The 26,977-nt window shown below is 50.0% G+C and overlaps 1 protein-coding gene across 50 annotated transcripts in view; it reads right to left on the reverse strand.

Annotated features, from left to right (window-relative positions):
• Positions 1–26,977, reverse strand: part of SORBS1 (sorbin and SH3 domain containing 1) — a 240,825-nt gene that overhangs the window by 89,030 nt on the left and 124,818 nt on the right. For 15 of the 50 annotated variants that reach the window (XM_005671335.4, XM_005671334.4, XM_084994930.1 and 12 more), the window contains exons 5-8: positions 24,499–24,627; positions 14,716–14,828; positions 4,166–4,310; positions 237–266 (exon numbers count right to left, since the gene is read on the reverse strand). In XM_005671335.4, coding sequence (XP_005671392.3) covers positions 237–266; positions 4,166–4,310; positions 14,716–14,828; positions 24,499–24,627 — 417 coding nt within the window. Of the gene's footprint in view, positions 1–236; positions 267–4,165; positions 4,311–8,710; positions 9,071–14,715; positions 14,829–24,498; positions 24,628–26,599; positions 26,696–26,977 lie in introns of all 50 variants that reach the window. The other 35 variants (XM_084994938.1, XM_084994928.1, XM_084994935.1 and 32 more) reach the window with 3 other exon arrangements.

The raw sequence follows: 26,977 nt of genomic DNA on the forward strand, positions 1-26,977 counted from the left end.
AGTCCCACAGGATGCATTTACCAGTTTGAGCCACTAGTGCGCCCCCACCAGCCTGCAGCTCCAGGCAGGCAGAAACCATGCCTGTTTTCATCATCTTTACAGCCAGCAATAAGCAGAGCTCCCAGCACATCAGAGGGGCTTGCAAGACTTGATGAACTGAACACATCAGGCTGCGGTCAGAAGATGGCTTGAGCAGGAACAGGTGTTAACGTGTAAAAAAAGGATTTCTCACCTACCTGAAAGGCTACTGAGTCGTTTCTGCTGTTCTGTGATAAAAGGGGAAAAGAATACACAGTGTAAGTGAGATTTACGCAGACATATTAAGACCAAGAAGTCCTGGACTAACTCGTTCAGATCCCCACATCCACGTCCTCAGCATCCTCTGGGCTCAGTGCTACAATGATGTACAGCCCAGCTAAATGCAGGGGTATTAACATGGCTTCATTATCTAGCTATCAGGATTCCCCCTCGGATTCAGGGTATGGTCACTGCTTTCTGGTTGTTTACCTCTGCTCCAAATTAAGGGAAATGCAATCATAACCACGGCAGCTACCATCTGAGAGCTTGCTCAGTGCCAGGCATTGTTTTAAGCACTTTCGCATGTGTTAACGCTTTTAATCTCAGTAACGCCAGCGGGTAGGTCAGCACGGGCTGAAGGACCTCAGATACGGGGCACAGACGGCCCAGGGTGACACCAAAAATCAGAGCTTTGTCTAGAATCTGAGTTCCCCAGGTTTCTTTCCAATTTTAAGCACCAGGCCCCCCCACTATTTCTTCAGCTGCAGGTCCTCTGGTTTCCTGCCCTCCAGGGCAGTCTGGAAGAAGGGCCCACATCTCCCTTGCAGAGTTCTGTGTCGCCCGGCTCGGGGATAAGCACAAAGATGACCTTTACCTTCCAGAGAGGCTATATAAAGCAGCCACAAGTATAAAATAGAACACTTGCCAGCCCATGGTGCTGTCATCATCCCCCTTGGCCACGTCCCCACCCTCCCTCCAGAACCAGTGTGGGGCAAGAGGTAAACAGAGCAGGAGGCGAGCTCGCCACCACCGCAGACGCCGCCCCATTCGCATCAGGCACGTGGATGCAGTTCGCATGGGCTGGACCACGGAAGCCCAGCAGAGCCCTCGGCTCAGCCCTGCTAGCAACCGGCCAGATGGCAATGACCAATCACGTAACCTCGTAGCCTCTGGTTCTTGGTCTTTTAAACCAAAGTGCTCTCTGGATCTACAGTTCCCACGCGCTAGTGTCCAAGCGGGAGGAAAAGCCCAAAAGTTAATTTATTCACTTGAAAAGACTGAGGTGTGGAACAGCCTTTCTTTCATAGAAGGAGATGCATGCATGCAGAACATGGTGGTTGTTTTTCAGGAGTGTCATTCAGCAGAGTTAGAAATCAGTGACCCTAGGGTAGTGTCCAGACTGCCTCATGACCATGAGATCAGGAACTCTGGAACCACTGAGCTCCTGTCCTCCACGCAGCCCATGGACACACCCCAGAAGCTTGCTAAACAACACAGAACTTGTCCTCCACGTCTCCTCCGCAAAGACCTCCTGAATGTGACCCCCGGCATTCTATGCACATGAAAGACCAAGAACCTCTGCACCTGAGCACCCATGCGCTCTTTCAGTCCTCAGAGTTTTCCAGTTCAAATCCTTCTCCACCGCATGACCACAAGCCATCTGCTCTCAAACACTTGTGGGATGGAAAGCTCCAGAGAGAGGGGCGGGGACTATATGTATACGAGCAACCAGGAGAGCCAGGCAAGGTGCAATGCCCTTTTGCCCCTTCACTTGTTTGCAATAGGGGGGCCTGGCTTGGGGTTACTGTCATACTGTGCCCCAGGGTAGCCTAAGGCAGGAACAAAGGAAACCTTTTTCAGGTTGACTAAACTAGAATTCTGGAAGTGAAATAGAGTTTTCATTCCCTCAGAAGACCATATGGAGGCTCCCAGCCTAGGGGTCCAATCAGACCTGTAGATGCCAGCCTATGCCACAGCCACAGCCACACCAGATCCAAGCCGCATCTGTAACCTGCACCACAGCTCACGGCAACGCCAGATCCTTAACCCACTGAACGAGGCCAGGGATCGAACCTGCGTCCTCATGGATGCTAGTCAGGTTCACTAACCGCTGAGCCATGATAGGAACTGTGAATAATTAAGCAATTGCTTTTACCGGTACTGTTGACAAGGCAAAGCAGGGCTGCCAGGTTGGTTAAATGGCAAAGCAAAGCCAAAAGCACTTGCCCTAAAGCCCACTGGTGATTCGTGATCCCAGCAGGGCCCACTAGGTGCTTCTGCTCTCCCAATTCTTACCGCTTCCTTGAAGAGCATGTGGTTTGCTCTCTACAGGAAACTAACTTTTAATCCCAAACAACTAACATATTGAACCCTTTTCTGAAGGATATGTGACACAGGCTGCACAGTTCTGATGTTTAAGCTCAAAGGCAGGACTTGGACAAAAGAGAAAGGCAAGAACCGAAGGCATCTGAGTAAATAAGATGCATCCATTTGTTCGGGGAAGAAACAAAAAAGAACTGCAGGCGTTTTTGTGCCCAAAAACGTCTCACTAGGTGTCACTGGAAGCAGCTGGCATTACACTTGGCATTTCCCAAAAACCGAGTTGCCTTGGGAATAAATCCCATCTTTAGAGAAACTGCCCTTCCTTCTGGGAACTAACTTTCTTCTTTTTGAGTGGGTTTTTTTTTATTTTTTAAAAAAAGATGAGTCATAAAGAAGTTCATAGAGAACCAAAATTTCACTTTGTCCTGCATTCGGGACACTTTCTGGGCAGAGAAAGCAAATGCCAGTAAGGGGTATGGCACTGCTGAAAGGAAAACAGGCTCTTACATAGTTGAGTGGGGAGGGGAGGCGGGGGAGACCCTTTTATCTTTTAAAGAACACAGATTCATGAACATTAATACGGGAGCCACACAAAATGAAAAAAATAAAATGACAAACAACGAAGACTTGAGTGCAAAACTTTAAGTGAGAGAAAACGTTTCATTCATCTGCTTTTCAAGTTAGAGGCAAGAAATAGAAAACTCGATTTAATACGGAAAACAATTAAAAATAGACTCCAGTCCCATTCTCGTCCAAGTTAATACCGAGAGGGAGGGGAGGGGCGTGGAGGAAAATGAGGCAGTCAGCGAGAGTCAAGAAAAGGAAGGTTTGGTACCCAGCTTTGAGCCCTGGAGAAAATAATTACACCTCTTCTTTGAAATTCAGGCTCAAGAGCCCTTTCTGCAGTAGGAGACAGCTTGAACACTTTGCATTTCCATTGCAAAGGACTTCTGTGAAGGGAAAATTTACTCCTCTACGGCATTTCCCAAAGGAAAACTAGGGCCTTAGAATCCTCTTCTGGAATTTTAAAGCAGAAGGGTCAACAGGTACAATTACCAACTCAAAGCACTCCGTTTCCCATAAGACGCCCCTTCAGAGAAGGGGAGGAATGAACCAGAGCAGCCAGAGACACTCTAGAAAAACAACATGGAAACCCTCATCAAGGCCATCTGGGGCCACGTAGTGTAAGAAGCAAAGAGCCACACCAAGCCCAGGTCCCCAGCAAGGCTACTAAGTGAGAGTCCAGCACAGGAACTTCTGCAGAGAATGAAGGCCATGAGTCACTAAGAAAAGCCTCAAACGCCTCTGGATTAGAGCTCCATAAACATGCTTTCTATTTTAGAAAATTTCCTACCCTATAGGTGTACTTTTTTAAAATTTTGGTGCTCAACAGTTTGCTTTCTAGAAAATTCACATCACAGAACTCTAGGATTTAGGACAGTACTTAGGAGAGGTATGACGGCACCTAGAATTTTCCCAGGAAAGCTCTGACTGGGATTCTCACGACAGGAATGAAGGGGCCAGCTTTTCCTTTCTGCCTTTTCCTTCTTTTTGGAGCACCCGTCCGAAGAAAACTGAATACCCAGGCTGTGGGACACACATGTCACCTACGTGATTAATTCAGACCCCCTGACACCATCCCCAAACAGGGGCCTCTGTCTGCTGCTGTGATCCACTTTGTGAGTCGTGAGAGTCAGGAAATCAGAGCAAGGCTGGGATTTGTGAACAATGCTGAGGAATGGCGGGATTCTTGCCCCAGATGTCACAGAAAAGCTACGCTGACTCCAGCGAGCTGGGGGCGGGGTGCGCCTCGAGGATCCCTTACCTCGATTGTGTTGCAAGAGCACGATGGTAGGGTTGACGATGGTCGTGGAGGGGTAGGCAGATGATGGCTTGCTAACTGGTGCAGTGGTCTGGGGATCAGTTCCAACGCGGGGTGAAGAAACTTCATTTAGCAGAGGACTTGTGTCCTAAAAGGCAAACAAGCGTTGTCACTCACTGTAACTATGTGAAACCTAGAGATAATACTTCGTAAAAAGAGGAGACTGAAAGCTGCCCAGGGACCTTCATTACAAAAGGCAATGCAACCAGCGAGACCTACCAATTCCCGTGAGAAGCTGAACCTGGGATTGTTCGTTATCTTTGTGGGGATTAGTAAGAGGAGAGAAGGAAGGTGAGTGTTAAAGTCTCAGCAACGTCATTCGTTATTTTCGCCTGGTTGTAACTGTGGCTCAATCCGGTTACTGAAAAAGCAAATTCAAATCAATGTAGCCGAACATGCAAAACTCATGCCATCTCCAGTGCGATCGGAGAACAAGAGCTGGTTTAATTGGCGGGAAATCAGGAAAGTTTAGTACACTTATGTAAGGAAACAGGAGACAATGTGAGGACAAGAAGCCATCGAGGTAAGAACAGGGAAGAGTTAGGTACTAGAACTCTTGGAAAGCTAATCTTACCATCTGCATCACGGAGCAACCCTACCAGCACTCACTCCTGAGATCTGGACACTATCCTGTCCTACTGTGACATTTTTCTTTTCCAAGTCTGAGTGACAAAGATCTCTGCAGTAAATACCTAAGAAAACCTGGACTTCAAAGTCCTGAGGTCTCTGCCAGAAACACCAATAAAATCATTACCTCAAAGATTATAATCCGCATATGGGAATAATGCCACTCTTTCTAAAGACATCAAAATAAGACCTCGACATGTAGTAGGGATATGTAGACAGTTTCCTCTAGCACACCTATAAATTTTGCAAAGTTTCTATTTTGGAGTTTTCAGATCCTGAAGCCAGAATGTTATTCTTTTCTTTTTTTTTTTTTCCCCCTTTTTCAGCCACGCCCAAGGCATATGGAAGTTAACAGACCAGAGATAGAACCTCAGTTACCACAGCTGTGGCAATACCAAATTCTTTTTTCATCTTTTGTCTTTTTAGGGCTGCACCCACAGTATATGGAGGTTCCCATGCTAGGGATCAAATTGGAGCTATAGCTGCTGGTCTACACCACAGCCACAGCAACATGGGGTCTGAGCTGCGTCTGCAATCTACACCACAGCTCGTGGCAATGCCAGATCCTTAACACACTGAGCAAGGCCAAGGATCGAACCCATGTCCTCATGGATATTGGTCGGGTTCGTTAACCACTGAGCCACAATGGGAATTCCAATACTGGATTCTTAATACACTGTGCCAGGCCGGGGATTGAACCCATGCCTCAGCAGCAACCCAAGCTGCCACAGAGAAAACATCAGGTCCTTAACCCTCAATACCACAGTGGGAACTCACAGAATATCATTCTTAAAGAAGAACAAGACTGACCAGTTACCTTCCAGATAAAAGTATAGCTCAAAGCAATCAGTATGGTCCACCAGAGACCACTTGCTCTGCAAACACCTGCTGGACAAAGGCATGCTTCCCTACCTCCTCTGCCCCCTGCACCTAGCATAGCACCTTGCAGACCTTGCATGCTCAGTAAACACCACATGGATGACAGGAGCTGTCTACCAGCAAACGTGTTCCTGAACAGCTTCTGGAGCAAAAGAATACATGCCCATCAAAAGAGAGGATGTGAGTGTCAGGACCTGGGACAACTCCTGACACACAGTAGGGACTTCCTTAAAAACACAGGCTTGGTCAGCCCACCTCTTCTGAAAGTCGCAGCTGTTATGAGCAGTAGCTCAGTTTATTGAATAAAACATTTTCCCCAAGACTCGAGAGGCACAATATCCTGTACAAAAATGGCTCATCTCATTTTTTTCTTTTATAAAGTGGAAGACAATTACACTTGTCCTAATTTACTCCCAGTGATGTAATAAATATAAATGATATAGCATGGGTCACAATGCACCCAAGAAACACAAAAAACTCAGGCATACAGCTCTGTAAAGCATAAATACCTGGATGGGTCATGTGAACATTAAGTATCTCACAAGTTTTACTCTGGCATAAGTTGTATTTCTGAAACAGCATAAAAATGGCTACGGACAAAAAGAACCTGGATCAACTGGGAGTTCCTGTCGCGGCTCAGTGGAATCCGACTAGCATCCATGAGGACGCAGGCTTGATCCCTGGCCTTGCTCAATGGGTTAAGGATCTGGCATTGCCTTGAGCTGTGGTATAGGTCATAGACACGGCTTGGATCCCATGCTGCTGTGGCTGTGGTGTAGGCCAGCAGCTACAGCTCCGACTGGACCCCTAGCCTGGGAACCTTCATATGCCATGGGTGCAGCCTAAAAAAAAAAAGAAAAAAAAATGAACTTAGATCAATTCAGTAAATTTTCTTCCCTCTTACTCTCCAATCACTGCAGGTGGATCAGACGTGGCTTGGCCACCATCCACAGGGGCTCCTGCTCTTTTCAACAATTCTCACTCAACCCAGGAGTTCAAGCAGCTTCTTTTCTCACCTCTTACTCTGTACCTGGGGCCAAACTAAGTGCAGGCCTCCTGGGAAGTCTGTACCAGGCTGACCAGACAGGTTTGATAAAATGAGGACACTGTCCCAACTAAGCTATCCTGGCACACCTGAAACAAACTCAATATGAAAATCTAGATCTACGCCAATGACAACGCACAGGGTACATGGGAACGCCACTCATGATGGGATCCTAGTGCACTAAAAACATGCTGCTCTAGAGAAAAACGCTGTTCCTGTACTCTCTAAAACAAGAGTGGCTTCTAAATCGACCTATAAGCTGAGTTGGGGGAAGGAAAGTACATGTTCCTCCAACAGGGCTGAGTGGCAAAGCTCAAAGCCCCTGGGCCACCTTTGGCCAGGTCCTCGCCTAACGGTGTCGCACTGTATCTGGAAATTTGAGATGACCCAGCCTATGATGTAACCTTCAACAGCTTTGGCGTGCCTCATATCTCACTATAATTTCTCTTAGAAGCAGGAAAAAAAAAAAAAAAGCAAACAAAAAAACCCAAATAAATAAACAAAAAAACCCCAACCAAACAGAAAAAACCAAAACAAACAAACAAAAAAACAGTTTCCTTCCTGCTTTCTGCATGACTGGCTTCATTTGAGCCAGTTTTGTGTAAGCATGCCTCTTTACACAGAGGGGCATCAGTGGACATTTAGTCCCATCAGCCAACTGCATGACCCATTAGGTCGCTACATCTCAGAATGGGGTCCCACAGATCCTCAGCACCAGAGTCCCCAGGACACCTGGTACCAGGACTCAGTCTGAGGCCCTTCCCCAGGCCTGCTCAATCGGAAACTCGAGGAGCACAACCTCAGAGGATTCCACGGATGCTAAGCTTGAGAACTCATGCCCGACTCAGATAAATCCTCTGTTCACAGCTGTGCCCAAAGAATCTAGCAGAATACCTAGAATATGGTAGGAGCTCAGCAATGAATTGCTAACTAGCCAGCTACTCTGGCCCATTTGCTAGGGCAGGTCCTCAGCGCCAAAACCAGCATTTAAGGCTCTCCCTCTGCACTGAGCCCTGTAACAGAAACTTCTGTTTACTCGGTCCCACCGCAGCCATGGCCCTGATAGATCCGTGGCCCCCATCTTACCACTCATACCGAGGTTCTTTCAGTCTCCCAATCCCAGGGCTCCTGAGGAGACAACAGACTGAGTCCTGGACGCAGCCTCTCCCCTGCAGCACTTGGGCTTTCCCACTACAATGGGGACGTGTCCCTCACAAGACAGGACTTGAAGTGTCAGGACATGTCCCATGACCATTGGGGCACTGTTTTGCCACAAAAGCCCCTGGTGGCCACTACGCAGGGGCGCCAGCAACTTTCTGCCTTGTGAGGAAGCAGGGCTAACATTTGTACCAGGCTTTTATATCTACTTGCTCAACTAAATTCTTAAAAAAAAAAAAAGTCTCTGCCATTGCTATATATATATATATACATATATATATATGTATATATATATGAGTTTGCTTATTTGCAAAATCAACAAAAGTGAATCTTTTCCTCCCTTAGAACCTCCCTGTTCCCTGGCGGAGAAACAGTTTGCACCATGCCTGCTGCTGGCTTTTCCATGCAGCCCTTCAAGTTTCCTCTGCTCCCTGAGATACACCTGCCTGGTCTATGCACAGGATACCCGCCCAAGGAAAGGCTCCAGGGGTGGTTTTCTCTGCAGGAAGATGCGCATTCCAAACAGGACAGAGGGGCACAGGGTGGAGAGAGACGGGGAGGAGGTAGGAGGGGCGGGTGGAGCACGCAGGGGAGGCATGCTCTAGTGGAAGCCAACACGGTTCTGCTCATCACACAAGCACAGGGCAGCCAGCGTCCCTCTCAGAACTTAGTACTTCAGTGAGAAGGGTTTCTTGGTTTGGGGTTTTTGTTGGTTTCTTTACAACTGCTGGGAGCAGACATTCAGGACAGCTCTGAGGAAGGAGATCCAGCACGCTTACGGTACTTGAAACAGCTCCCGTGCGGTCAGGCTCCGAGACTCTGCGGAGGCCCTCTGGGACCGGAGGGACCAGCGGAGGCGGCGGTGACAAGGATGGTGGTGTCTGGCTAACAGGGGGGAAGGAGCCAGGAGCGCTGGCTGGCTGGCTGTGCTGGGGCCGCCTCTGCAGATGAGGGGGAATGAAATCATCTAGAGTCGGGAAGGTCAGAGGTGAGCCGGCAGGGGCGGTCGCGGGGGCCGGGGGGCCTCGGGGCCCCCGAGATGCTGGCGGTCTGTCAGTGCCTTCGTGCCCTCTGTCGGTATTAACCAGGTAGAGAGGGACAACTATGACCTCGGGCTGGGCTGGGCTGGAAATGGCATCCTGTAGGAAATAAGGGGGTGGTTATGTAAAGGGGTACAGCAGGGAAGAAGGAATTCCTTATTTAAACAGTCAAGAGTGGACATGCAATGATGTACTGTGAGAAATATTTAATCGGTGCCCTTTCCTCAGAGTCCACGAGACAGTCAGTGCTAGCCAGCTGGCCTCCTGACATTCTGTGACACAGAGGGAACCCCGTCCAAGTTTACTTTCCATCCATCTATTTTTGACTCCTTTTAACACTTTAGAGAGAGAACAAGAGAACAGGCAGGCAGGCTGTGTTTAACCCCCAAACCGCTAGCAGAGCCTGAAAGCTTGGGAGTCAATACGATCTCTTTGGCACCTGGTTATAAAACACATACGACAGAATACCTCACCATACTCATAGCGTACGGATCCCACGCTCCAGCATACTTACGTATTTACAGAAAACAGAGGGGGGAGACCCAGAGAGAGGACGGTGCTGAGATGTTTAGAGAGGATTTGGGAGTCGAGCTGCAGCAACATTAACGAGGAAAGGGAGGGCAGGGCGCCCCAGAAAACAATCGAGCTGCTCACATGAGCTTCGAAAGAGACCGAGAAGACACACAAACATTCCTAATTCCTTGCCTTGGCTGGATAACACGGCTGCAAAAGGTAAGGTTCTTTTCTCTTCCGGTTTTCGGGATCAGAGGTAACCTGGGGGGCTAGCACAGGTGGTCTCACTGCATCTGGGAACGAAGGCCGAGTCCCCCGGGAAGGACTCTCGGCATCTTTGCGGATGTCAAAGAACAGCTTGGGAGGGTCGGGAGGAGGAGCAGAGGGTGGCTTTCCCGTGCCGGCTGTGGCTGTGCAGGAGACAATGCTGGGGGCCGGTGCTCGGGTGCCCGCAGCTTCCCAGAGAGTGCCTTTGGCTGGGTCACGTGCAACCCCACGGAGCGTTTCCGATGCCACCGGGCAAATGTTATGGGATAAACAAGGTACATATAAGCTGCTGACCTTTTTATTCCCAACTGCCTCATGACGTGGGTTAGCTCTCACATTCGCTTTAGAAACTGTCCTGGTGGCTGCACACTGGTGCTGGGGTTGGCCCGAAGCAATGGGGGACGTGGAACCTGGAAGCGGGGACCCAGGCCACGGCACACCTTTGGGGGCTGATCTGGCTGCCGGGGGCACAGAGCCGGCCTGGGGTCGTGAGGGGCTCTGCTGGCTGGGGGTGCCGGGTGGGACGTAAGGCTTTGGTGAGCTCAGGTACAGGGAGTCCTTGTAGGGGCTGCGGGTGCCGGGAGGCTGCCATGCAAAGCGGTCCTCTTGAGGGACAGGAGGGCGTGGGGGAGAGAGGACCTTCGGTAGTTATTTTCAAGACACGATAAAAAGAAAGAAAGAAGAGGGGGAATGGAAAGAAGGACCACCATTAGAAAGCGCAGCACAACATGATCTGAAGAAAAAACAATTCTTGACACGTTTTTAAGCAAATCCTCAGCTTAAGACTCCTCACACCCGTACATGTCTCCTCCGGGTAAAGCCGAGGACTGAATCGTACTCACCTGGAGAGGCAGGCCTGGTTCTCCTTTATGGCACAGGGAGGCTGAGCTCCACCCAGGGAGCTAAGTCACCTTGACCCCAGACCTGGGTGGACCTGCCCCCTCGGAGACCTCCTGACCAGAGAAGAGTGCCCCAGGGCTCAGGGCCAGGGGAAGAAGCCCGCGAGCCCCCAGGTTCCTCCCAGACTTTCCTCTTTGAGTGTCTTTAGCTTTAAACGGAAGTTCAAATTCAAATGGGAAGAGGAGGTGGGCTGGGATTTGTGCACCTGTGGCATGTGGAAGTTCCCAGGCTAGGGGTCATGTGGGAGCCGCAGCTTCCAGCCTACACCAGAGCTGCAGCAATGCAGGATCCAAACCACATTTGTGACCTACACCACAGCTCACAGCAATGCCAGATCCTTAACCCACTGAGCAAGGCAAGGGATCGAACCCACAACCTCATGGATACTGGTCACGTTCATGACCCGCTGAGCCACAAGAGGGACTCCATGGTCCCCATCTTTAAAGAGAGCCCAGTACAAGAAGAAAAACAGAACCTTCCACAAAATCACACAGAGAGGGTCTATTAGAGTTTGGTCAATATCTGGTAAATGGATTGTGACACAAAATTGGGAGGGTGCCAGGGTGTGGGCCTATGTTGGGGCTTTTATTTTATTTTTTTATGGAGTGTAGGCAGCAAGGGGAAGGGATGTTTGCAAGGGCAGGTAGGTAAGAATAAAGTATGGGTCTGAACTAGAATATCAACCCAGAGACAGTCAACAGCCTACCCCATGGCACACTCAGTTTTTGAGTTACAAACAACCAGGACAGAGAAAAAATGATTTGGGTGGCCTAGGTTAACTCAATGCCTATCCTTTCCACAAAGGTGCCCATGATGGTGCCAGGGGAATGTGGCCATATGTACCAGCCAAAAATACAACACATCTTTTCAGTGGTTAGCAGGAGCCAAACCTTCCAGGTCTGCTTTCTTGGTTTCCGTGAACTTAGGCTGGAGGTTGGCGTGTGGTCACAGACTAAAAGGATCCTCTCTAGAAACAAAACCCTTGAATGAACAGGCACCAGAGGGACTGCGGGTAAGGTGATGATGGTTGTCAGGGAGGGAAATAAAAGGCAATTTTGAGTTAAGTTCAGATTGACTTTTCCTTTGCGCTCAAGTGTCCTACATGTGACTCCTTCTTGTCCAAAGATGGACATCAGTTTCAATGAGTTTTTCACTTAATTTGGCCGTGGCCATATAAGGTGACAGAGCTGCATTACATCAGGCCAGAGGCTTCCCAGGGCTCTGACCCTTGAAAGAGGACACTTCTCCAGAGTGTTGACAATGCACTCGAAGCCAAGGCCTTCCCATCCTGGGGCTCCTTTCAGCCCCAGAGGAGGAGGGGGAGAGGCACAGTCACTTTACATGGAAGGAACTACTCTGTTCACCTGCAAACATTATGGGAATCACACAGGCCATTCGCATTCTTCCCCAGTTGCCTACTAATGAAGTTCCATTTATCTTTTTAGAAGATAGGGCAACAAGAAAGCTTGAGAAATCTGCTCTGTGTACAACGGCAGAAACTATCAACCCCTGCCTCCACTGGGGACCCCCACAACGATGCTATCAGAGAGGAGAACACCCTGGTTCCCTATCACAGGGGTGAGGAGGGCAGGGCAGCAGGAGGAAAGGCAGCCTGCAGGGCTTCAGGAGACAGGATTCCTCTCTGGCCTGGGCGTCTCCTGGACTTCCAACTCAGTCCTTATGAGGAGAAGCTAGGCCCACAGGGGTCTGAGAGCTGTTGTCATCTGAAACCAAGCCAGGGCAGTCACCAGCCCAGCCCACCTTGGCTTTGGCTAAGCCAGCGTACACTTAACAGCTCCGGCAACAGCTATAGACAAGACATTTCTGCACTCAGAAAACACATCCAAGAGGTAACCCATGCCAAGAGCGTCTTGAAAGTTGGACGGCCAATTCTACTCTGAATACATAGGATAAAACCTCTCTCACAGCAATTTGCCAGGTATCCTTTCGGACACCCCAGCAAAAAGGAAACTTTCTGATGGGAGCAGGTGAGAAAATACACTATTTTCCTAGGCGATTTTACAGGACAGTCCCCCTCATTATGAAGCTCAGTCTTACGAACACCTCGAGGGCAACGTTTCCCATGACGATCCGAACACAACAAATGCTTGATACAGTGGCTATAAATAAATGCATTGAAAGGGAATTTTTATGCAGTTCACATGCTGTTAAAATGCTCTCTTTAGAAGAGCTATTTAAGACGCCAGTAGGAATTAGTGAGCTACCCTTAGGGCTAAGTCACCGGGAGCGGGAGAGATGTGTTTCTACATTTGCCTTGAGTCCATCAGTGCTACATCCCTCCATGCCTACACAGCCAGCTTATCCAGCCTAGAGTGGGCCTTCCACCGGCAGCCGACTTAGATGCTGGGAAGTTCTTGGAAATGGGCCCGTCATTTACAGGACAGCTGACCTCCCATGTCCCGAGTCTAAAGAGATCTTTAGGAGGCCAGGACCATTCGCTGCTCCCAGTTCTGACCAGCAGCCCCGCAGGCTCAGGGAGGCTGGCCGTGCAGGGGCAGCTGCCTCAGCAACCTCCTCTCAGTCCAGGGATGTAGGGTCTGCAGAAGGGAAGGAAGGCACCATCTCTGATTTGCTCAGGGGCTGGTGCAATGTTATGCCCTCAGGAGCAGAACCCAGAGGACCACTGGAGAAGTGGAGCAGGAACCAGGAAGGCAGGTGAATTCCCTGGGATCCTCACGAGTTCTGGCAGCACATGCACAGGAGGCATGGCGGTAGACCGAAAAAGGAACACATTTCTACCACATTTCTGTCTGTCTTGTCTGTCTTTTTAGGGCCGCACCTGTGGCACATGCAAGTTCCCAGGCTAGGGGTCAAATTAGAGCTGCAGCTGTCTGCCTACACCACAGCCACAGCCACGCAGGATCCGAGCCGCATCTGCAATCTACATCATAGCTCATGGCAACATCAGACTCTTAATCCACTGAGCGGGGACAGGGACTGAACCAGCATCCTCACGGACACTAGTCAGGTTCTCAACCTACTGAGCCACAATGGGAACTCCTTCTGCCACATTTTTTGAGCAGCACAGGTCTTTTGAAAAGAAAGGCCTGTCCCATTCCATCGACGCTACTCCTCTATGTAAAAATATTCCTCACAGATCACCTGAATTAAAACAGGGTCTTATTTTTTTCATCAAAATGGCAAAGTAGCAACAGGGAGGAGAAGGAAGAAAGACAAGGAAAACAACATACAGGAAAAACTTAAGCAAAATTATTCCTACTCCAAGCAGTTGTTCAACGTGGGGGATTTTCTTTTGTAGGGCGGCGCTGGGCAGCTTAAACCCCGCTGTACCGCCATTCGGACTTCCACCTGCCTGCTTCCAGGCTACCTCATCTTTATCTGTAAGCACAGGGTTGCTGGAACCCTTATGGCCCCAAATCCAGCAAATTAGTAGAATCAACACAAGAACACCTCCTCTTCTTCTTCTTCTTCTTCTTTTTTTTTTTTTTTGCTTTTTAGGGCCACACCCACAGCATATGGAGGCTCCCCAGGCTAGGAGTCAAATCAGAACTGTAGCCGCTGGCCTACACCACAGCCACAGTAACGCAGGATTCGACCCGCAACCTATACCACAGCTTACAGCAATAATGCCAGATCCTTAACCCACTGACCGAGGCCAGTGACGGAACCCGCATCCTCATGGATCCTCGTCGGGTTTGTTAACTGCTGAACCACGAAGGAAACGCCAGCACCCTCTTCTTTTGAATATTATACGCTAAGGAGTCTTTATCAAACAGGCTCAGACTTTTTTCCAACCTGCCATTCCCTCTTTCAGGACATTTCCACATGCGTTTCAAACCTAGGAAATACGGGGCTTGTATTTCTGAAACCCTGGTACAGAAGAGTCTCATCCCATGCCTCTGCTTCCCCTGACCCCACCTTCTCCCTCATTCTGGTGCTCCTGGAGCTTTTCCAGAGCTGGCCAAAAGTGCAACTCAGAACCGGGCCCAGCTCTCCAGCCGGGCAAGCAGGAAGCCCCAAGTGCCAGCTAAGAGACTCCAGAACAGTCCCCACCCCCTCCCCGGCCTTGCACACAGGCCTACCTGGGGCTTGTCAGAAGGAAAGCTGGGGTGCACGCTTCTGTAGCCCTTGGCAGCCAGTGAAGAGGGTTGGGCATTTCCATTGGCATCAGCATGGGAAGGAAGCCTCCACTCATCTGCGATGGGAAAAAAACACAGAGAAACCCCTCACTCACAGGAACATTCGCTGGTTCCCCTCTAATTTAAGGGTTCCCGGTAGAAGGCAGTCCAGGACAGAAAGGATGCAAGAGAAAGCGTACCTGCTGTGGAATTCTCTGACTCCAGAACTACGTGTGGCACGGAAAGGATGAAAACAAGAAGCAAAGGGGAAAAATGGAAACGGTTACGTTTGCGGGAAGCAAGGATGTACTGCCCAGAAAGACGAAAATCCAGCAGCCCCGCTGCCTGACACAAAATGCCCTCAGCCACGATGGCCTAATTACCATAGGAACCCACTCTAAACCATGATGTGCTCACAGGCGCTGACCTTTGAAAACACAAGGCTCACATTCACAGTAATGAAGAAACAATTGTTCTTGACATTCTTATTTTACAGACAAAAAGGCCACAGAACTCCCCTGTCCGACCCGACTCACTGGCTTGCATTCCCCTGCTGTAAGCCTGACGTGGGCTCAGAATGACCTCCCCTCATTAGCAGCCTGGGCTAATTAACAGGCCCGGACAGGGAGACATCGATAAGCACTTTTTCCACGGCTGCTGATACAGGGTGAGGGCAAGACCATGATTTAAGCCCAGAGGTATCTGCTGTGATAAGGGCTTTTTTTTTTTTTTCCCCCCTCTCCCTGCCATTAAATGAGCTACACAAACATTTGAAAATCTAATCACCCTGAGTGTTCATCAGACGACAAAGCACCTTTGTCTCCCTTCAGGCAGCTACCAGCATGCCCTCCATCCATGACCTGGCATATCTCAGAGACCCTGAGTCTCTCCTAACCTGACCCACCCAGCACCACAAGGCAGGGGAGCACCCAGGTAACAAGCTCGGTTGGGAAGGCAGCTGGACCTCAATTCAAATCCTGGCTCCACCACCTAAGGGCTCTGTGATCCTGGGCAAGTTATAAGCCTCAGTTTTCTCATCTGAAAAATGGGGGTATGCCTGTTTCACACGTGTTGTTAAGAATTAAGTGATATACTGGGAGTTCCCGTCGTGGCTCAGTGGTTAACAAATCCAACTAGGAACCATGAGGTTGTGGGTTCAATCCCTGCCCTTGCTCAGTGGGTTAACGATCCGGCATTGCCCTGAGCTGTGGTGTAGGTTGTAGATGTGGCTCAGATCCTGCATTGCTGTGGCTCTGGCATAGGCCGGTGGCTACAGCTCCGATTTGACCCCTAGCCTGGGAATCTCCATATGCTGCGGGAGCGGCCCAAGAAATGGCAAAAAGACAAAAAAAAAAAAAAAAGAATTAAGTGATATACTGCATGACAAATGCTTAGCACAGTGCCTGATAGAGCTTAGAAATATGCGTTATCTATCATCATCTTCTGCATCCTCTCGTTTCTATGCGCTATCTCCCCCCGCAGCCCAGGGGTCAGCAAACCTTTTCTATGAAGGGCCAGTTGGTGGTACATACGTTAGGTTTTGGCAGCCATATGGTCTCAGTCGCAACTATCCAACACTGCTGTTGTAGCCCCCAAAGTAGCCACGGACAATATCAAGTGAACAAGGGTGGCTATGTTCCAATAAAATTTATCTATGGAAACTGAAATTTGAATTTCACGTAATTTTCACATGGCACATTGTTTGATTTTTGTCTGATTTTTCTTTTAACCCTTAAAAAGATAAAACCCCAGATGCAAGAAAAAAGCATCCTCACACTTTCTGTCTGATGGCTCCAGCCCAGACGGAATGGGGGAATACAGGGAAAATTTTTTGCAACTCAGGGGTAACCTTGTGAACAGCAAATAGAAGTCTGCTTTACTCCAAAGAAGAATTTTCGTTTATAAGAAAAGTATTAGATGGGAGTTCCCGTCGTGGCGCAGTGGTTAACGAATCCGACTAGGAACCATGAGGTTGCGGGTTCGATCCCTGCCCTTGCTCAGTGGGTTAACGATCCGGCGTTGCCGTGAGCTGTGGTGTAGGTTGCAGACGCGGCTCGGATCACGCGTTGCTGTGGCTCTGGTGTAGGCCGGTGGCTACAGCTCCGATTCAACCCCTAGCCTGGGAACCTCCATATGCCGCGGGAGCGGCCCAAGAAATAGCAACAACAACAACAACAACAAAAGACAAAAAGAAAAAAAAAAAAAAAAAAGAAAAGTATTAGAAAGTTATTCCCCTAAACCCTTACCTTCGGGATGGATTCCACTTTAAAAAAAAAAATAAAGGTTAAGGGAGTTCCCATTGTGTCTCAGTGGTTGACAAATCTGACTAGGAACCATGAGGTTGTGGGTTCCATCCCTGGCCTCACTCAGTGGGTTAAGGTGTTGCCGTGAGCTGTGGTATAGGTCGCAGATGCGGCTCGGATCCCACCTTGCTGTGGCTGTGGTGTAGACTGGCAGCTACAGCTCCAATTAGACCCCTAGCCTGGGAACCTCCAAATGCCAAGGGTGCGGCCCTAAAAACAAACAAAACAAACAAAAAAGGTTAAGTCTAATTAAATTAATGGCAACCCCCCTAAATTGGTGTGTGTTATGTACACACACACATATACATCATTCTTATTTTGGGGGGGGGGCCCAACCTTTGGCATGTGGAAGCTCCCAGGCTAGGGGTTAAACGGCAGCTGCGGCTGCTGGCCTACACCACAGCCACAGCAAAGCAGGACCTGAACTGCATCTGTACCCACACCATAGTTCATGGCAATGCCAGATCCTTAACCTACTGAGAAAGGCCAGGAATCAAACCCACATCCCTCATGGATACTAGCTGAGCCACAACAGGAACTCCACATACCCCATTGTTAGTTAGCGAGCTGTTTCAAAACAAACATGGGGCAGATTTGGCCCAAGCACCACAGTTTTCCAAGCCCTCATCCAGTCAATCCCATAACTCCCTCCTCTTATTCACTCTCCATAAAGAAGGGAGTAATGCTGCAGTTCTCACAGACCCCGGCTCCACCTTGGTGTAGATCCCTCAGATGTCCAGTTGAGATTCAGAAATGTTTACTGGACACCAAAGTGTCAGATGTTACTAGTCACTTTTGCTCATATTTACTATTCAATTCAGTGTCCACAAGTCTGTGAGGCAGGTAATCACTCTGCTTCATGGATGAGGAAACAGAGAGGTCAACTGACTTAGCCAAAGTCACACAGCTGGGACACGACAAAGCAGTGAGCCCAGATCCCCAGGATCAAGTGCAATGCTCTGTCCACCCTGAGAGCCACCAACCTCAGCATCGGCTGCAAAGGAGAACCTACCTCCCAGGGAGGTGGTTAGCAGCCAGAAGGTATCAGAGCAAAGGGCCAGACAGGGGAAAAGGTTTCCATTGATTTGCACCCATGAACCCCATTCTAGCTGCCCCAGAATCACCAGGAATGCTCATTAAAACACACAGCGCCAGGCCCCACCCCCAGAGTTTTTGACTAGGTGAGAGGAGAGGCCTGAGAATCTGCATTGCTAACACAACCCCAGGTTCCATTAAGGCTGCTGGTCCATAGCCCAAAGCTCACTTTGAGAATCACGGATATAATAATGAATACTCAAAACCACCCTTATTCTGGAAACCTGTATCCATTTTTGCAAATTTCTTCCCCCTCTAAAACAAAGTTGTTTGTTTTTTTTTTGTCTTGTTGCCTTTTCTAGGGCCGCTCCCATGGCATATGGAAGTTCCCAGGCTAGGGGTCTAATCAGAGCTGTAGCCGCCAGCCTATGCCAGAGCCACAGCAACGCAGGACCCAAGCTGCGTCTATGACCTAAACCACAGCTCACAGCAATGCCGGATCCTTAACCCACTGAGCAAGGCCAGGGATCGAACCCGCAACCTCATGGTTCCTAGTGGGATTTGTTAACCACTGAGCCACGATGGGAACTCCTAAAACAGTTTTTATAACCTGTTTCAGTTATAGATTCCTTTAGAATGTCACCCGCCCACTCCCTTAGGAATAATTCTTAGATATGCCTCCTCCTCTCGACCTGCAATGGTAAGAACAGTTTAATGAACTCCATGAGTCCTGCTACCAAATTATCAAACCCGAAGGTGGTTTTGGGAATCCCTGGGTGCTGCAGTTGGTGTCACAGTGAGTCTTCTCTTGTGGGGACTTTCACCTCCAACTGCTTCTCATCTATCCCCTTTCCATACACATGAGCTCACAAAAAAGTTTCTTAGTTAATAGGGGTAGGGAAATGTCAGTTTTAATGTCAATTTTCTTTCTTTCTTTTTTTTTTTTTGGTCTTATTAGGGCCGAACCTGTGGCATATGGAGGTTCCCAGGCTAGGGGGTCAATCCGAGCTGTTGCTGCCGGCCTACGCCAGAGCCACAGCCACGAGGGATCCGAGCCGTGTCTGCAACCCACAGCACAGCTCACGGCACACTAGATCCTTAACCCACTGAGCGAGGCCAGCGATCGAACCCGCGACCTCATGGATGCTAGTCGGGTTCATTAACCATTGAGCCACAATGGAAACTCTGATGCCAATTTTCTTATCTCTTTGCTACTGCCATTTCTGGAGAGCAAATATGAGGAAATGAGTTGACTGCAGGTCCAAGAATCTTTACATCCAAGGTGAACCTTGAAGTCAAGAATCAGGCAGGAAGGACTGAAGCCAAATGGTGCAGAATCCATCAAGTCGAAGGCTCGAACTGAACTTTGGCTCGCGAGTCAGAACGAAGGGACTGACATCTCGGGCCACACGAGGCAGAAAGCTTGGGGTTGTGCCCACCATCAGCCCAGGCTCCCTGTCTCCTCCCGAGTGAAACCACCATGACCTGGGGACACAGGCAGCGTTACACTCTGAACCAAAAGGGCCAACACTAGACCTGGCCAGGCTATTCTACCAAGAAGCAGGAATCAGAGGCCTCTCCCAGAGGCAGGGAATTGGCACTGAGATGACGTGCAGCTCCTTCCAGATGGTTCTGATTCAAAAGCTAGGTCTACATTCAGAGCTTAGGAGGGTGGGCAGGGATCCAGAGTCGAGCTACCACTGAGGGCAGGAGCCTGGAGGCTGGGCTTCAACTGGGCGGTTCCAAGGGCCTGTGTGCCCCTCCACCTCCACCTCCCAAATCCACAGCCTAGACTCCACATTTCCACATGCCTGTTAGAAACTTCCTCCTAGAGGTCCTACTTGCCAAAAAGCTAAACCCAGTAAGAAATGGAATTCCACTCAGAAACCCACCATTTCCATGAGGGCCACTGATGCACCTAGTCAGGCAGGATTCACCTCCTGGTCCAAAGGGAGTCCCACGACCATGCTCCTCAAACACACTCTATGAAGCCCTGCCATCTCACTCTTCCAAACACGCTTCTGGCTTGGTCTCTCCTTTTCATTCCCACTGCCGCCAATTCACAGCCTCTAATAGAAATTACTGCACATCTTTAACTAGCTTCCTGATCAGTGGTACCTAGAACAGTTCCCATCAAAGAGCAGCTTCTGCATGCCGGACTCCATGCTACAGCTTCCCACAGCTTGCAGAAGTTCCTGGGCCAGGGATCGAACTTGTGCCACAGCAGCGACTGACCCGAGCCACAGCAGCGGCAAAGCTGGATCCTTAACCGGCTGAGCCACCCGGGAACTCCATCTCTGTGCTACAGCTTGATGTGAAAGAGTCCACTGAATCCCAACAACTCGATTAAGATCGTCTCATTTTAGAGGGAGGGAAACGGACGCTCTGCAAGGTGAATCGGCCCACATCACAAAGCGAGGAAGTGGCGGGGGCTGAGCCCTGATGAGGACTGTGACTCTCGAGAACTAGACCCCCTCTCACAGGAAGAGGGAGCTGGAGCAAGGACTGAAAATAGGGGACATCGCTGAAACGTGGGTGTAAAGGGGCCCCACAGGGAAAGAAATCAGGACACTGGTGTAGGCAGTGGTACGAGACCGAAGCTTGGAGACCAAAGGGATGGAAGAAGGCAGTAAAGCCAGGGAGCAGGGCAGACAGGAGGCAGACAGAGCAGCTGGGGCACAGATGCGGGCTCTATTGGTGGGGGAGGGAGCTGGCCGCTAGCTGATACCACCTGCGAAGACCCTGGGACCAGGAAGCATGCCCGATCCTTGGCAAGAGCCGGGTGAGGCTCCCAGCCTCACACTTGGGCTTCCCGTCCAGGCTGGCGCGGCTGCCTGCAGATACTGCTGAAAACTGTCTTCATGAGACTGGTCAAGGCCCAGTGCCTCCCAGGCCCCAGGATGGGACCCGAGACTGGTCTGAGCCAGCAAGGTGTCACTCAGAGGCTCCAACAGAGGGTGTAGGCAGGGATGAGGAGCGAGGGCTGGATCCAGCCAGAATCAAAAGCCTCCTACCCTAAGAAGGGTAAGAGGACAAGATCACTGATCCTGTATGCCCCACCTCTGGAGCAGCATCTTTTTAACCTCATCTCCAGTGTGAACTCATTCCGGCCTGTTGTATTCTCCCCTCCACCCCTTTGGCCACACCTGTGGCATATGAAAGTTCCCAGGCCTTGGCAAGCTGCAGCTGCTGGCCTATGCCACAGCTGTGGCAACGCCAGATCCTCATTCCACTGTACCAGGCTGGGGGTCCACAGAGACAACACTGGATCCTTAACCCTCTGTGCCACCCGGGGAACTCCTAGTTGCACTCGTAATAGGCTTGTTTTGCCCTTTTACTCAGAACCCAGCTTTTTCCTCTCCACTCAGACTGGCCTAGAGTACAATCCTGAATTTGTCCCTAATGAATAGGATTCTGTTTGTGAGTTTATTTCCCAAACTTCCCAAGTTCACAAAGCATTTTAGAATAAGAAAGGCTTGGAAACCATCTTGCCCAAGTCCTTTACCCTTCGTATGAGCTTCAGAGGTATGACATGCCCAAGGTCAGAAAGCATGGCAGGAAATTCCCATCGTGGCTCAGCAGAAAAGAATCCACTAGTATCCATGAGGATGCAGGTTCGATCCCTGGCCTCACTCAATGGGTTAAGGATCCAGTGTTGCCGTGAACTGTGGTGTAGGTCAGACGAAGCTCAGATCCCGTGTTGTGGTGGCTGTGGTGTAAGCCAGCAGCTATAGCTCTGATTTGACCCCTAGCCTGGGAACCTCCCTATGCCTCGGGTGTGGCCCTAAAAAGACCAAAAAAAAAGAAAAAGAAAGAAAGAAAGAAAAAGAAATATGGCGGGGGACTAGGGGCCCACACCTGACCCTCCTATTGGAACAAAATGCCTTTTGTGCTTGCCTAAATGCACCCAGAATTCCTCTCCCTCTTTCTCCTTTCTCATCACAATTCTCAGTGACTTCCAGGGATACCTGGCACCTAGATGTTGCAGAATGAATGTCTGCTTATTTGGATTCAATTTATCAGGAGGATAATAATCTACAAAGATTAATGTATTATAAGGTGTGAATGATTGGCAGCTATTCCTTAATTCTTCGGACTATGTGCATTTTTTTTTCTTTCTTTTCTTTTTTTTTTTTTTTTTTTTTGGTCTTTTTGCCTTTTCTTGAGCCGCTCCCGAGGCACATGGAGGTTCCCAGACTAGGAGTCCAATCGGAACTGCAGCCTCCAGCCTACGCCAGAGCCACAGCAATGCAGGATCCGAGCTGCGTCTGCAACCCACACCACAGCTCACAGCAACACCAGATCCTTAACCCACTGAGCAAGGCCAGGGATCGAACCCGCAACCTCATGGTTCTTAGTCGGATTCGTTAACCACTGCACCACAACGGGAACTCCGGAATATGTGAGTTTTAAAATGAGATCCTTTTTTACCCAAATTAGCTGTTATAAATTTGTAAGATACAGAATTATTGGGGAACTAGAAAGAGTTTCCTCAAGTGCTCAAATCACTGCACAGAACTGGAGTGCAAGCCTATAGACAGCAAGGTAAAAATTAAGTAGGGTTCTATGTTTGTGCTGCACTGTGACCACCAGGGGGAGCTCAAGGTTCCCTCTCCTCCCATTCGCCGCTCCCATTCACCACCAAAGGGCCAGGTTGATAGGTCAGTTTACAAGGCCAAGGGGCTGTAAGTGTGGTCTTTCTTTCCCGTTAACTTAGACCTTAGGGTTCTTGCTTCCTCAGAGGCCCTCCAGCTTGGGAGCTGAATCTTCCCAGTTAGGCCTGGAGAGGCTGGATTGGGCTAGTCTTAGGAAGAAATTATTTTTCCTCCTATCCTTGGCCCCACCTTTCCTGGAGACAAGACTGGCAAACTGCAGTGGGGCTGCAATGGGACAGGAGGCAGATGTGGGTTCAGAAATACAAAGCCAAGCAGCTACTTTCAACCTGTAGCCCTGGAGGCCACTTGTGCCCTGCCCTGAGCCTAGGAGAAAAGAAACCCTCCAAGGGACCAACATGACCAGAACGGGGCTGGTGCTCAAACCCTAACCTGGCCTTGTCCTTGGGAAGGGCATCTGCCTTGTACCTGTTACAGGTGACGGGGAGAGAAAGAAAGTCAGGTTTCCAAGATGCTAGGCACTGCCCATCTCTATCCTACGTAATTCCATCTTTTCACAACACACCGTTCCCTGTACCAAAAAAGTGTATGTCCTCACTTCCTCTCCTTTCTGATCCCAAGGGAGTCGTCATCACCCCAATTCATTTTCTCTCTTCATTTCCCCCCATCCCCTATAGCAGGAGCTCTCAACTGCGGTCCTTGGACCAGCAGAATCGGCATGGCCTGGGAACTTGTCGAAAGGCACAACCTTGGATCCCGCATCACACCTACAAGTGGGAATCAAATTCTCAAACTCTGGGCTGGGGCCTCGGAATCTGTCATTTTATCCCAGGTGATTCTGACGCAGCTGAAGGGTGAGAACAGCTGTCCTACAGAGTGGAAAGGGGCTCCCCCATCCTATATGCTATGACTGGAAACCTTGGAGGCAGCCTTCCCCAGCCCCCAGAACACTTGGGCTGCAAAAAGCCCTCCGCATTTTGCAGAGAGGCCCAGATAACCACATTTATAGGCACCCAGAGCAGCTAAGGTCTAACAGCTCATTACATGCCACCAGGTGTGGTGCAAAACACTTTACATGTTGTCCCCACAAGGATGCTCTGAGACAGGTACAGTTATCAACCCCATTCTACAGAGGGGTTCACCAGGGTCGAGAGTGAGTAGTTCTCTCATGGAAGGTTGCACAACCGACAGGTGCCAGAAGCAGGACACAAGCCCAATCTATCGGGTTCCAGAGTCCCAGGTCTCAACCTCAGTGCTGTGCTCTAGGCACTCAGGTTTCCTGAGCAACTGGTCAGGGTGGGGAGGCAGGCTTCTTTGGTCTCCTTCTGCTGGCCTTGGACGTGCTCTTTGAATCCTGGTCCCTCAGGCCACCTCCCTGCCTTCCTGGGAGCTAAGGCCATTCGGACGCTGCACTTCTTAGCTTCCTTTGGCTTCGTTCTCAGCCCCAGCCTGCCCGGATGGTCACAGCCAAGCTCCAGGAGCAGGGATGGGCTCAGAGAAGCCTAACCTGGAGGCCTCCTCACCACTCCCTCCCCAGCCCCTAAGCCATCTGTCCTCATGTACATAGTCTGCAGAGCCGCTGGCTTTCACAGGGGCTCTGCTAACCTGTTCATTCAGAAGCTAGAATAAAGTGCTCACGGCTGTGCCTTTGCCTGAAGCAAGTGGGGGCCCCTCAGTTGAGGGCACTGATCACCAGCCACCACAGATGGGACATGGAGGGGACCGTCCCAGGGGCTCCTGAGCATCGGGAGGCAGCCGCCAAGTTCCCACCCTTGCCTGTCTCCGAGGAAGCGCACCTGCTTTTCTCTCCTGCTGCGGGGCTTCACGGGGGCTCACGGGGCTGCCGCTCGAGATTTCCCGGTAAGAGGACGAGGCCCGGAGAGTCACGGCTCCCTTCCCGGTGCAGATTTTTGTAGGATCCGTGTCTGAAAAGCAAAGACCCAAAAGAGGGAAGACTGAATCCAAGGCTCCCAAAGGATGAAAGCCACAGTCAGCCGGCAACTCACAGCAGCTGGGGAATGAGATGAACCTGGTTAGAGATGGGCACGGCCTTGGGGACAATGAAAATTAATCTGGATGGCGGAGAGCGACAAATCACATTTTCAGAGGGTTTCCACCCATCACGAGGTTAGGAGGACATGGAGGCAACAGCGAGTTCTGAGTCCATGTGCAAGTCACTGTGTCAGCTGTCAACATTCCCAAACCAAAGCGGGTTGTTTCCGTCTATTAAATGGCATTTAGGTTGGTAAGTGGACATTGGACCAATTAGTAAGGCACCGTTCAAGAAAGAATTTATGAAAGATTTCCAGCTCCCACAGCATCCTTCTTATCAAAGAGCAAGTTGACGGCATGGGGCATGAGGTGGCTGTTCTGCAGAGGATATCTGCTCAGGGAAGCCCCCCAGTGGAAAAAGTAAAAACACAGTCTCCTTGTGTCAGCGAGCCAAGCCCCCCACAGCGGTGAGACCAGATATGCTGCCTGGGGAGAAAGATCATGGGCCAGAGCCTCGCATTCCAAACTTAATGAAGAAAATTCACACCAAAGAAAACTCTGAATCCTTCAAGGAACAGGGTTCGCTGCACCTCCAGCCGAGCGTTCCCAGGCCCCGACCTCTCCGACAGTTCACAATGGCCTAATAACAGACCCAGGTCATCTTTCCGAATTGCACCAAGAAGGCTTTCAAAACAAGCTTCAAGAGATCTGGATGTTCACCCTCCAGGAAGATCAGTAACGAGGAGGCGAGAAATCCACGCAGACCTCACAGTCCTAGGACGCACACACGCCCGATGTTTCTTTCTGTGCAACGGAGCTCAAGTGAATTGCACAGTTTTTCAAGTTGCTCACGGCACAGCCTGGGTCTCAGACCTAAAACTGTCATGACTGGGAATATGGGTAAAGCTTAAGGTGGGCACCAGGCAGGACATGGGCTCAGACATCCAGCTCACACCCCACTCCTATGCCAGGGCTGAGAAGCAAAGTTTCCTTGCTCCTCCTTTCCCCTCCGGCAGCCCCCTTCCTGACAGCTCAGACAGCTCAATCATTGGTGTTCTGGAAGGGGCCAGATCTGCCCCATCAGACCTCTCACGTGGAGAGCACAAAAACACACAGTATGGCAGAGCCGGCAGTGGCACTGGAAAGCATCTGACTCATCTAGCTCTATCAAGAGGATAAGCAACTGATGTCACTGGGAAAACTGATTTACGGTCTTTTCAAAAGGGTGAGGGGGAAAGGGACCAATCCTGCCCATCCACACGATGCCTGAAATCACCATGGGGATAAAGAGCTACCTGGGCCACACTTGTCCCACTTTGCACAGAGGAAGCTACAGAGCCCAAGCGGACACCTGAACCTCACCCCCTCCTTGGAGAGGAGAGGAGGGAGCTCCTGCAGGTGAGGCTGGGATCAGAGGAGGAAGTGCTCAGGGACACGCCCTGCCAGCATCACAGAGATGCAGACAGTTGCTTCAAGTTCGGGCCAACTCAGAGATGCCCTGTGCAGCCACATTAGTTCCTGGGGGCAGTGCAACTTTAAATAAAGCAGTGGGAGCTGGCACCTCTTGGGAGAACCCTAAGTCTTCCATGTGGCTCAGACCCACCCAGCTGAAGTCAACATTCTTCCTCTGGACTGACCTTTCCCTAAAGGAGGGAGGGGCAAGGCACCTGTCAGTTCTTCTCCACACGTGCCAGTGGCTCACTGAAACACACACACACACACACACACACACACATACACACACACACGAAGAAAGGAAACCAGCCAGCGGAAGTGAGAGGAAATGGCTCCTGAACATGCAAAGGATTAAGCCTCCAAGTCCTTGTTAGAAGGAAAAAAGAAAGGAAAACCATGCATGATGTGCTAACAATTAAAAAAGAAAGAAACCAACCCAAGGAGAGATACCTGGAGGGAGTACTAGGCCTGAAGAGTTTTTCACTGTCTTCACAGGGATTATTTTAACAGCAGAAATAGAGCGTGCACGGAAAGGGTCGGCAGTTGCTGAAAACACAAAAGGGTAAATGGTGCATCCAGAAAAAACATTTGGGAAACACTCGGGCAGCAGAGGAACCAGGCAGGAACAATAGAAGGAAGTCACCCGCACGAAAAGAACAATAGGAAGAGCAGTAGATGCAGTAACTTAAAATAACCTGCTTTCGCTCTTTAGAGGCCCACGCCCAGATGGCAGAACCCTCCCCATAGCCGTCCCCCAAATGCAGCTTGGGTCAGTGTCCATGCCACACCAGGAACTTGCCAAGGCTCGGGACAAAGAGATCCATGGAG

This window comes from Sus scrofa, chromosome 14 (assembly GCF_054392235.1).
Source record: "Sus scrofa isolate SSC_HxYL_T2T_F1_AM1 chromosome 14, Sscrofa_HxYL_maternal_Yorkshire_Landrace_v2.0, whole genome shotgun sequence".
In the NCBI taxonomy this organism is placed as follows: domain Eukaryota; kingdom Metazoa; phylum Chordata; class Mammalia; order Artiodactyla; family Suidae; genus Sus; species Sus scrofa.